This window comes from Dermacentor albipictus, chromosome 10 (assembly GCF_038994185.2).
Source record: "Dermacentor albipictus isolate Rhodes 1998 colony chromosome 10, USDA_Dalb.pri_finalv2, whole genome shotgun sequence".
NCBI classification, from domain to species: Eukaryota; Metazoa; Arthropoda; class Arachnida; order Ixodida; family Ixodidae; genus Dermacentor; species Dermacentor albipictus.
In genome coordinates this window covers 66,006,204-66,018,943 of record NC_091830.1, presented here as the reverse complement: position 1 = coordinate 66,018,943, position 12,740 = coordinate 66,006,204, and the positions used below count along the sequence as shown (strand labels likewise).

Genomic DNA, 12,740 nt, shown 5'->3' with positions numbered 1-12,740 from the left:
CGATAAATGGCTCAACCGGCGGGTCCAGATTTTCACAAATGTGGCGAAGCCGTTCGTCACTTGAAACGAGTATCCATAAACGTGGCAAAAAAAAAAATGAAAGTGTCACTCATGAGTCGGAACGCACCGTCTGCGTTGTTTCCTGCATCCCGTCTGCGTGTTTCCTGCAGCCCCGCCACCGCCACCTTCTGCTACGCGATTTGGGAGAGGGAAAAATACGCTGAATTCTGCAGCCCTGTATGGGAGCACGACGCAGCGTACAGGGGATGGGGGCGGAGAAAGAGAGATGAGAAGCTAGAGGGGGAAAGGGAGAGTAGGTTTTCAGGCAGCAGACGTCAGCATCATCCAGGGGCGATGGCCGGCGCGCGAGGCCGAGGCCGCGGGAGGCCGAAGTCCATTGGCGATCTTGCGCTTGATACACGCAGGACGCGCGTGCGAGGAGGAAACGGCGGCGGCGCGCGGCAACAGGCACGCGGTCCAGAGACTCGCCGCATACGGCGCGAGGCGTCGGCGGCGGCAGCATGAGCGCGTCGCGGGAGCTCGACATCGTCCTCTTCGGAGCCACCGGCGTGACGGGCACCCACGTGGTCGAGGAGCTGCACCGTGCCTCCGAGGGGCTGCGCTGGGGCGTCGCAGGAAGGAACGCCGACAAGCTTCGGTGCGCCCTGCGAGCGGCCGCCAAGAACCTCGGCCTCCAAGGTGGGAGACTCGCGAATCCACGGTGCTGGCGCTGCGTGACCTGCGGGAGCTTCTCGGGGCCGCTTTTCGAAGACCTGAGCAGCGCGCTCAGAATCGACGCGGCAGCGCACCTCGCGCTAGTTGGATTATAAACACGCGCGACTGAGCCTTATAAGACATCGAAGCCCAAGTGCTTTTTTCAAGTGGCCCGTCGCAAGCGCCGCACGAAGAGATAGCCGGGTGGCACTTTGTTGGTTTATCAGTGCGGGATCTACGCAGGGATGCCCGAATGTGGAGGAATTCGGGGCATCCCTAGATACGGGGCGACCCTCGAGCCACGCTAGCGGCAAACATGCCGTGGCGGCGCGCCGGCCTTCAGCGCCGCATGCAGAAGGTTGACGAGCCCATTAGGAGCGAACGAATTAGGAGCGCACAACATTATCCCACGTGAGTCGCCGGAACGTGCCGTTTCGTTATGGCGGTTCTGAGTGAGACACGCATGTCTGCCTCTTTCGACTAGCATTACTAAAATCTTTCGTTCCGCCACATAGCTTCAATAAAAAAGCCGCGATGGTTCAGTGATATCTTATTGGAACGACTAAAGTGAGGCATAAGCGAACACGTGACAGTTTTAGTGAGCACTTTGCAATTTTAGTTCCCCGTCACGCCTTTCAGCGAAATGAAGGACGGCCAAGCTTTCATATCAAAACGGCGGCTTTCGTCCAAACATCGCACAAAATGGATTGACGGGGCTTCTTTCGCAATGAAGCGTTTTTCAGTGTGATGGGTGAGCCACCTGATAGCTAAACCTTATCTCGAGACCTAGACGACAGGAGTCGAACTCGGCTTTAACTACACAACCTGCACGCTCGGGCGAACGCATTGTACGTGTAGTTCCGCACATGTCCTAAATACGCTACGTGGGCATCAGTGTTATGCGAATCCTAATTACGACACAACCATTCGTTCTTTTCGGTATTGTTGGTACCTAAATTTCACGTATTTGTCTGTGGATCTCGGTCTCCTCCTGTTCCAACATTTGTTGACGTCCAAATTCGCATGTTTGTGCCAACGCAGTACATGTCGCATTCAACGTCTGTGTCGCGATTGGCTCGCAGTGGCCGAACCTCCGGAGCGGCCCTTTGAGAGCAATAGAATAAAACTGTTAGTGTATACGAAGCTTACGCCTTCTTTTTTTGTAACGTGTGCTGCGCTCTTCCCTGTGTTCTCTTAACGTCAACTTCACACATCGACGTACTGCGCTCGTCCCTGTGTTCTCTTTACGTCAACTTCGAACGTCGACATACTGTGCTCGTCCCTGTGTTCTCTTAACGTCAACTTCAAACGTCGCTGCTTTGTGCGGCCATTACACAAGCAACACGTAGAGCCGCTACACGCACAGCTTTACGTGTACTTTCTCGCAATCGTTTTGCCTTGCTTTTACCGTTTATATTACCGTTACGCAACACACGACACCCGGCCCTTCCTCTCTGCCGTTGTCATGGCCTGCAGCTGTGCCAGATTGTCAAGCTTATTTTTCCTGCATGCCTTTCCAGGCAAAATTTCTCTTATGTTCTGATGTGCCACGATAACATTCATCATTCTTTCTGACGCGAACAAGCTTAATCGCACGACATTCTTATATATCCGAAAAAGTTGCTCATTGAATTTCACACGTGCTTTTTACGAGAAAAATTCGCTTTCAAAGGCTCCACAACTATAACCAAAACGTTTGAAGCAGAACTAAAAGAAAATTAGGGCGCATCCGTCTTGCGAACACGCAACAGACAGGACTATGTATGCCACGCACTTAACTGTATGCGGTCGTGAAGAGAACCGCTTGAAAACCATTTTGAACTCTCTCGAACCACGCTAGAACACGATGTGAAGGATGGCGAGTGTACGCTAGGGTAGCCATTCTTCGACGTTGAAGTTGCACTGGGCACCGGTTCTTATGACCGCGTGCTTTTCCAGTTTGCCTTAAAGGGAAGCTGAAAGGTTTACTAGAAAAAATGAGTGAACATCTGTACATAATGGTTTTCAACCCCCTGAATTCGAATATCGTATCGAAATTGAGCGAAAGAAAGCGCAAATATATTTTATTTCGACGAAAAGTGCAGCAGCGGACACGCCCAGCTCGCGCGTCTCGTTTCCGCCTGTGATTGGTCGGTGCGCCTCGTGACGTCAACTCCAGCAACCGACCGCTGCCGCTACACATGAAGCGCGGTGCCAGGTAGTTTGGTGCCGTTTTTCTGAGGCGGTAATGGAAAATTTAGAGAGACTGCGTTTTTTCTGAGGAGTTCGGCGTTACTCCCTACATGTACGAGCCGATTGCGAAGAGGCGGCCTCTCGAAGAAGCAAACGATGCTGGTGCGAGCAGTGCTTTCGACACGAACGAATGCAAAGTCTTGGGATCTCCTCGTGTTGGAAATGCTCTTTGGTGAGTATGTTTTTTGCAAAGCGATCTACTGATCTCGCCGATCTTTCACCGTTCTAGTGAGCTCGTTTCTGGTCAAACAACTGTAGTGTTGTGTTCCTGCATGCCTCCTCGTGGAACGTAAGCGTGGATGCGATCGTCGGCAATTTTGCGCTGTCCAAAGCTGTCGGCAGTCTAAAAAGACGGTTTAAACGCGTGAAAAGCTTCCCGGTTCATGCAGTACGTGTAGTGACCTTCATTTGTTGACTACCACTCACGTTGACTACAACTTACGTTGATTACCACTCACGTTGATTACCACTCACGTTGACTACCACGCACGTTGACTACCACTCTACATACACGCAGACGCACCAACAAAGGAATGCAGGGTCGATCGAAGCAGATTACGACGGCACGCACGCAGAAACAAGCGCGGCCAGGCACGGTCGCGGACAGAGTTGACGTCACAAAAGCAGAGTTGACGTCACAACACCACGGTTTCCGGTCTCCGCTCCGCTCGCTCACTCAACGGGGGGCGGAGCTACAGCACAATTTCAACCGACGATTACGTCGCTCCTAATTGAAAAAAAACCCCCAAATTTTACCTACATGGTTTATAAGGTTCCCGCATCCGTATATGAGCGTCTCATTGAATTCGATAGACTCTTCAGCTTCCCTTTAATACCGTCATCAAAGTTTTCGTACGATCGATTGGAGTCTTTACATCGGAAACGTCTCAGGACAGCTCTTGGTGTGCCAAGGGCAGTTGCTATAGCAAGAGGGTTTTCAACTGTTTCCCCGTCCTTGCATCTGAACGCCTGCTTTTGCAGTGTAGTGTCTTCTATGGAATGTGAACGCGTCGTCATCACAGCAGCCTTGTGGGAACTGAATTATCAGCCTCAGCCTGTTGTTTTCTTCAGAGGCCTGCGCTGCAACTGTAACTGCGAGTCTTTACCTTTGACAAGTGCATTCAGCGTACCTTACATGTTGTTAAAGAATTACAGAAGGACAGATTGACCATCGTGTTCCAGTGGGTACCATACCGTAGTGGCTTAGCAGATAAGGGGACCGCTGACAGTCTACCGTGCAAAGCGCTGCATTTCGGGTGATAGAAGAAGCCTCCCCAGGACGCATAGACATGAAGAAAGCCATCTTAAGCCACTTCAGTTTATTGTAGTCTCCATTGCGTGAACCTTGCGCGATTAAGGAACGTTAATTAAGTTCTTTAATTAAGGAACGAATTTATCTTTAGAAAAAGCATATTTATATGTAACAGGAAGTCCCGATACAACCATTGGCTATGGGACGTCTTCTGGTATATTAGTGTTTTTATAACCTGTAATTTATAATGAATAAATCCATTTCAATTTCTATTCAATTCAAAGGAACTGACGCCGCGCTCCTATGTCGCTTTCGTAGAGGGTTAGCACAAACGCCAGCTTGGCGGTGCATGGCAGGGCTTGGCCTATAATCGTCGTGCGTGCAATGTCACGGTTTTGCTGACCTTGAACATTACATACTAAAGTGTCCTGAATTTCAAGCGTAACGTACGATGTTAACAGATGAACTGAACCGAAAGACGGGGCCGCGCATGAATGCAAGCGATAATTTGTTCCCGCGAGGAGGACATTGGATGTCAGGAAGGGCAGTGGCTTCGGCTTCTCCCAACGTTCCTCCGCGACACACGGCTGGAAAGTGAGCGGCGAGCCGTGTAGGTCGCCGGCGATTCAAAAACTCGCAACGTGTCACGCTCCGTGTCAACTTGTTTTTTTTTTTCATACCTGGCGTTGCTTCCTGGACAGCGAAGTTTCAGACCGTATGTCGCATGCGATAGGAGCAATTTTCGGGCTGCTTTTGCAAGGCTGTAGGTCCGCCCGCCGAAAGCAACAACGCTCCTCCTGCTCCTCGTTTCGAAACCTAGACATTAAAGAGCGTAGCAGGGTATTGTGGATCTCAAAAGTGCGTGAAACAATGCGTGCGTGGTGGTTTAGACATGCCGAATAGACTTGTTTACATTTGACTACAAACAATTACTATGCAACTGTTGGTATTGCGCGCCGCCAAAAAAAAAAACGAAATAGTATTCGCGACTCATCCACCGGAGACAGGATCATCCGAAAGTAAATTCGATGTCGAGAATATTTCGCGGCAATCTATTCAACGTTCTGTGCCAAAATCACGGTCTGTTTGTGCGGCACGCCGTAATGGGAGACACCACCTGGGGATCCTTAACGTGCACCCAACGCGCGGAACTCAAGCGCCTTTTGCATTTCGCCCTCATCTAAATGGGGCCACCGGGACCCGGGATTTGATCTCGTGACCTCGCGTTTAGCAGCGGAACGCCACTGCCCCTATAAGCCACCGCGGCCGGTTACTCAACGTTCATCGGCAAGCTCACTGTTGGCGTCTCTAGTACTTTGCACAACGTTTACTTTTCTTTTTACACCTGAATTAATTGTAATAGTCATTGTAACGTGGAAACCCAAGTCGATCGTACTTGCGTGGCTCAGTTATGAGGCACCTTTTTTTCCTCATATATATTGGTCCACCGTATGTCATTTAGGTGCGCTTTTTTTGCTATTTCTTCCGTGAGCTTATGCCGCACTGCCAGGGTTACCATAACTCTATCACTTCTCCAATCGACCTTTCTCGGGCCTTCCCACTATGCCCCGCGGGTGCTCGACGCACGTGTTTCGCATGAAGAGCCTACGTCCCAACTGTAGAAGGCTTGACCGCTTGCAGCCGCGGGATATTACGAAACGATGAGAGCAAGACGCCGCTTCTTTCCCCACTCTGCTCGTGTCGCAAGCGCCCACAGGGATCTCCATTCTGTATCTTTATGCTAAGAAACGTGAACGAAATAACGCAGTCAGTACGGGTATCACCGTTCGGCCGCCCTTCTTCGGCGGAAACACGGCCGTAAACACATTGCCTCTATCGTTTAAAAACTTCGTCAATGGAAAGCCGCAAGGTCAGCAGTCAAAGTGGCCGTGACTTGCTAAAATAATAGATGTTTATCGTTATTCTGCTGCCACGGTGGCCTCGTGTAAGAGAAGCACATATACGGTGGAGGCTTCTTTCTGTTCTTGTTTTTTAGAAACCGCCAGGGTGCTCGCCGCGATTAGTCGCTCTCAGGGTGGGGGCTTATGTACTCTTATTTCTAGATAAGAAAAAGAACGAAAGGTGATTTTTACCTACGCTCCTGTGTAATTTGTGAGAGACCATTGTACTGACACCTAATTCATGGCCCGCGGGTACTCCCAATATTGCCTTCTTCGGCCGCGATCAACCGAAACTAGCAAGTAGCTCGCAGTCGCGCTTACATTTGAGTGCATTGGTCGCAAGTGAAGTAGGCTGCTGCTTCCTGGCAAAAAAAAAAAAATCATTTTTGATTGTGATTACAATCAGTTGCACTCTACATGAAAACATTGTAGGGCCATTTTTTTATGTTTCTGGGCATGTGCTGTACTTAGCAGGGTTCATACATCGAAGCACCAATCGCAGCTAAGCAAAGTGCCCCATCAGCGCACTTGAGCAACTTCGCGAAGCACATGGAATTTTTTTTTAGGTCTTCAGTCTTAGACGTGGCTATATAGACGCAATTATGAAATGCAGTGCTTTACATTACCGCACAACGACCGCAGAGCAAAATAGATACAGGCATAAAAAGAATTGTGGCAGAGGATGTGATGTGAACTCATCTTCCCCTACCTGGCATTGAAAAGAAGTAATGTTCAGTTGTAAAAAACGTAGAATAAAACAAGGTGCAACATAAATCTACCTGACAGTTGATTCTACGTCTGTAGGTTATGCACTAGACTAGAGCAAAACGAGAACAAGTTAAAAGCAGGAGCCGACGTTTCTACAAGGGGACTTGTCTTTTTCAAAACCTAGAAAAGCGGAGTCCACTTGTCGAAACGTTGGCTCCCGCTTTTTCCTTGTTCTCGTTTTGCTAATCGTCTTGAATTTTCATCTACCCCCTTGCCCGCGTGTTCCATGCACTAGATTTTGTATTCAATCTCCACATAGCCCAATCATATTTTTTATGCCTAATTCTATTTGCCATGCGGGTTAACTTTGGCCACCACGCAGGATTCTTCAGTGTCGGAGGGCTTGTGGACTAAATAAATCAAAGGGTATATTCCCAGCTCAGCTAGCCCGAGAGCAGTGGTGCGCCCAAACAATACGCGGAAGGCAATGGCACAGGAGCGAGAGGATGCCGCAGCTAGACAAATATGAAGCACCCGTTTGAGTCGGGCAGTAGCATGCGCCACCTTGCCAAACTCGCTTGAGTTATTACGGCTGACAGGTGATCGTATGGCGCAGGCGGAAAAGCGAAAGGGTGACGACCGCTTGCGCGCTCTCCACACAATTCCCGTGAGCGCTCGCGCGGCTGTTGACGGCGTATCACGTGCCAGATAATGGTCTGGTAAGCATTCAGCGATGGTGGTTTCTCGCAAGCGGTAGCGTGGAAGATAAGGGCTGGATCTGCTAGTACACCGGCATGGTTATTTAAAACGGGGCGAATGAATTCTCCGAACTGTACGGCATGCAACGAGACAGGAGACATTGAGCACTTTTAGAGCGCAGCTCTTTGGCGTCCGTTCCTGGGTTTCGAGTCGTCGTCGGCGTTGTCGTCGGCCTCGTAACCAGCTCCGCCCCCCTTTCATCCCCCCAGCGCTAGCAGCGACCGACTGACACCGCTGGATGCCGCTGACGCCGCTAGAGAGTCAAGATAACGTGACTGCATAGAACACCGTCGCCGTCATGCAGAAAGAGGAGGAAAGGGTCCCCCCCCCCCCCCCTGTTCTTGTGTGGCGGATAGGGTGCTCTTCAGTTGCCGACGCGCCGGTTATTTCACGTAGGCCCCGGCACGTCGACGAATACGTGACCACCTTCCCACGGCTAGACCTGGTTCTTAGCGCTGCGGAAGCGAGGGTATCATATTGTTTGTGTCGGCATCGGCGGCGTTGTCCCTGAAACCAACTCCGCAGCTGGGGTTGACTCACTATCGGCGTCAGCGGCATCAGTCAGTCGCTGCTATCTCTTCCCTCCTCCCTTTATCGTGTTGTCCGCTTGCTGCGCGCGCTTCTGCCCCCATCGTTTGCCGCTGGGTGTACACGCCGCCCCCCCTCCCCCCTCATCCTGCGAGTCTCCGGTTGTCAAAGCGCCGGCTCGAACTTAATTCCTTTCTTCGCTCCTCCTCCAATGCAACCCCTGTGCGGTGGCAATCAGAGAGCCTGATCGGTGGCGGCGGATCTGTATATGTGCACCGCCCGAGCCGAAATTGCCGCTGCCGTTCGCCCTGTGCGGTTGCAATCAGAGAGCCAGATCGGTGGCGGCGGATCTGTATATGTGCACCGCCCGAGCCGAAATTGCCGCTGCCGTTCGCCACTGCGAAATTATCTGCCAGTTCTTTCTGAGCCATGAGCGAGACGACCGATGGAAGTCCTCCGTCTGCTGCTGCTGCTGCTGCTGCTGCTAAACGAGCTGCCAGAGCAGAGGCCCAGCGCCGTCGCCGTCAGAATCCAGAGGTGCGTGCCGCCGAAGCAGAAGCTTACCGTCGCCGCCGTCGAGATGATCCAGGAGTACGCGTCGCCGAAGCAGAGGCTAAGCGCCGCCGCCGAGAGGACCCTGCCGTTCGCACCGCCGAAACGGAGGCTCATCGCCGCCGTCGAGAGCAACCAGCAGTAAGCGAGGCTGAAGCAGAAGCTCATCGCCGCCTCCGATACATGTGTTGCTCGATTTCTTTGCCTCAATCTATCGAAAAGGTGAAACAGCTTATTTGCTGCGCTCAAATTTCGCATTAGGAAGTAACGTAATCGTCGGTAATTTTTTGTGGTCCTGCCAGCAATGCCAAGTTGAAAGGGACGCTCTCCTGAAGAATCTGCAAAAGAAGGACCTTCTGTATGCGCGCCTGCAACACCTTATATTTCCCGAGGGATCAGTTATGGTCCGCAAAGAAACTTCACGTCTCCTCATCGAATTCTTAAGAGAGACTGGTTTGATGGACATATGGTGACCCTTCAGCGGTATTGTGCGAGACGCTCGGGCGGAGCAATTGCCGGCCTTGATCGCCAGGCTAAACCCGCCTGTTGCTACAATTCACCACCACCACCACCAAGATATAGGAGTATTTCATTAGACAGTACTAGATAATACACGTTATGGCACGGCGAGTTGTACTGCTGTCTCCATAGGCGGGGTACGAACCAACACTTCCTTCTCGGTAGAAATGTATTTCTTGCGTACTGATTGCTTTGCAAAAGGCAATTAGTTCATTTCCTGTGCTCACATATATTGGTTTAGAATGCCACCTAGTCTTTGGCTGTACGTATAACCATTGTTAGGTTATTTTCATGCGTCGTAACGAAAAGAAAGTGCGATGAAGAGAGGGGAAAAAAACGCGCTTTGGTTTCCCTCTGGCTGAGAGAAAGCGGCCGCATATCCAGGGCCGCCGAGGGGGGCGTGCCACACGCAACCCGTACCTGCACACGGCGACGGTGTGAGCCGGCCACAGTCAAGGTGAACAGCAGATTGCGTAACAATGTGTAGGGGCCGGCGTTTGTCAAACTGATATGACACCACGTCGGGAGGCAGCGCACAGTGTATCGAACACACGGCGCAAGGTAAGGCCTGGGTTGCTACGACATCAGGAAAAAAAATTAAATTATGGGGTTTTACGTGCCAAAACCACTTTCTGATTATGAGGCATGCCGTAGTGGAGGACTACGGAAATTTCGACCACCTGGGGTTCTTTAACGTGCACCTAAATCTAAGTACACGGGTGTTTGCGCATTTCGCCCCCACCGAAATGCGGGCGCCGTGGCCGAGATTCGATCCCGCGACCTCGTGCTCAGCAGCCTAACACCATAGCCACGGAGCAACCACGGCGGGTACGACATCAGGAGACGGGGCAATGTGTGTGTGTGTGTATATATATATATATATATATATATATGTGTGTGTGTGTGTGTGTGTGTGTGTGTGTGTGTGTGTGTGTGTGTGCGATGTTTTTGTGTGTTGTATAGTAGGAATATATAATTGACTGCGATATTCAAGTTTTTCAACAAGTGGCAGTGCGTTAAAAAGCTGACTCCCTTCAAACTGACATAGAAGCAAGCGCCGATGGCCGAGTTTACAGTGAAAAAGGCATTTGCCAATTTCCGTTAATAATTCTTGTGGAAGCCATGTTATTAGAAACAAATTATGACCCCGTTGCCTAGGAACTCCACTGAAAGAAAAGGCCGTGCTCGCTGCCTTTTTTTTTGTCAAAATTCTGGATAGTCTAAAGAAAGCGACAACAAAACGCAAATAAAACGACGCTTTAATATAGAGCGTGTTTCAGCGAACACATTTAAAAATTATTAAACATTGCCCGTGGCAGATAGCCAAATTCTAGTTCATGAAGGGGTCTATTACAAGCGGCGGACAATGCCTGCGCAATAAGTTGAAATGCGAAATTGACTCATTAACAGAAATATCACTGATCATATTTTAACTAATTACTTTATGGCACATATTGTAATTCACGAATTGTAGCTGTGCAGTTCGGAAGGCGAATCCACTTGTAACGAATTTTCAGGATGACACCAGATTTCACATATTCGTTCCCGAAGTTTACAAAGAAATACATTCCGGTTCCACCTACTTTTGTACTTGCATGTAGAAAACGACGTTTTGTTAAGAGAGTAACTGGGAATTAGTGTCTCGAAACTGCTGTCTTCCCGAAAATTCCTTCCGAAACGATCCGTCTTTTGAACTCCACGGCTAGAATTCCTAAATTGAATTATGGCCCATAAAGTAATTAGTTAGATACTTAATTACTGAATTATTGTTTATTACTCGACTATGCATTTCAACTTTGTTTTGTGCAACTAACATCCGCCTTTTCAAGTAGACCAGCTCTTCAACTGGAATTGTGCTATCTGCCTCAAGCAACCTTTAAAAATTTTTGAAAGTGTTCGTTGAAACACCCGCTACATTTCGTTGGTTCGGCCCTACCAACGGCGCCAATTTGTTCTTCGTTATCTTGTTTTCCTTTACATTATCATGTCAACATTGCAGTTGCAGGAACAAATAATTTCTCCTATGTTTCCTTGGCTTAATTGTCCGTGTGCTTTATGTTGCCTTTTACTAACGAAAATCACACACACACACACGCACGCACACGCACACGCACGCACACGCACGCACACGCACGCACGCACGCACGCACGCGCACACGCACGCACGCACACACGCACACACACGCGCACGCACACGCGCACACACGCGCACGCACACGCACACGCACACGCACACACACACAGAGAGAGAGAGACAGACAGAGAGAGAGACAGACAGAGAGAGAGACAGACAGACAGACAGACAGACACAGACAGACACAGACAGACAGACAGACAGACAGACAGACAGACAGACAGACAGACAGACAGACAGACAGACAGACAGACAGACAGACACAGACAGACACAGACAGACAGACAGACAGATGCAGTACTGGCCAGTACTCGCCAGTACGATACACTGGCGCGTCGAAGTGCCTTCCGATCGGGGCGAAATGCAAGTACGCTCGTGTATTGAGCTTCAGGGGTGCGATTTAAAAGTAAACTTGGGTGGTAAGCAATATACCGGAGCCCCCAGCACCGGCGTCTTTCAAAGCTGCCGTTTTCTCGTGGACGGTGAACCTCACCTATCAAACAATAGAACGGGTGTCAAAGGAATGGGCGCTGTCAGCGCGAGAGAGGATTACGCGGCGCGATTAGAATGTGAAGTTTGCAGCAGCAGGACCTAGTGGGATGACGCTATAGACGCGGGTAACAGGAGCTCGCCGGGTGAAGCCATCGTCCGACAAGTGGACGTACAATAGCGTGATGATGAATCAGCCACAATTGAATGTCATATGCCATGCACGCCCATAAATCAGCATTCTACAAAATGTTAGCGTTTTAGTGACTACTGGTTAGCATGATGCTGAATACTATACCAGCGACGGCTTTCGCACGAAACTGTTGATATCGGTTGGCCATCTTATTTCCTTCCTGGAAGGATCTGCAAATTTGGCAAGTCAAGTTAGCTCAGAAGCAAATAACACTTCTCTCGCATTTTGTCATTCATCACGAGTATAAAGTTTGACTTCATTTTAGATCCAAGAATGAGCTAAATCTATTTTCGGTATTACAGTGGCGGCTATAACGTAAAATTATTCCAATCTGTCTTTCCTTCATTTCCTTCATTAGCCCTCTGCGATGTGTGAAAGATTTTTGGGACCATGCCGCAACGTCGGCGTCCTGCCACAAGACGTCACGAAAAACCTCCAGAGCCCCTCATCTCAAGATTACGTGTACACACTGATAACGCATGATCAGGATGAAGAAGAAAAGAAACACTTCTTTCCGATTCTACACCTTTGTCACCACTGGTATTGCTCGATTGGTGGGAATGTTCTCGGCCCACGCTCATCTCGCTTGTCTGTCATGTGACGTGAAAAAACAGTGGAAACTCAATGCATCAAAGCGACACGTGTAGGTACTAACGGTCGATCTATTAATATCCAGAACAAAACTGATCCTTTTTTTTTCATACGTATAAACAGATACCTCCCTATTTCGAAAGCAATGAAAGATGGCTGTCCACCGAT

The 12,740-nt window shown here is 49.7% G+C and overlaps 1 protein-coding gene across 2 annotated transcripts in view; it reads left to right on the top strand.

Annotated features, from left to right (window-relative positions):
• The first annotated feature begins 334 nt into the window (after nucleotides 1-334).
• LOC135904162 (saccharopine dehydrogenase-like oxidoreductase) overlaps nucleotides 335-12,740 on the top strand; it is a 75,597-nt gene continuing 63,191 nt past the window's right edge. Inside the window, exon 1 of one of the 2 annotated variants that reach the window (XM_065434771.2) lies at nucleotides 335-699. In XM_065434771.2, the coding sequence (XP_065290843.1) occupies nucleotides 522-699 (178 nt within the window). In that variant the 5' untranslated portion in view covers nucleotides 335-521. The remainder of the gene's footprint in view (nucleotides 700-12,740) is intronic. The other variant, XM_065434770.2, reaches the window with a different exon arrangement.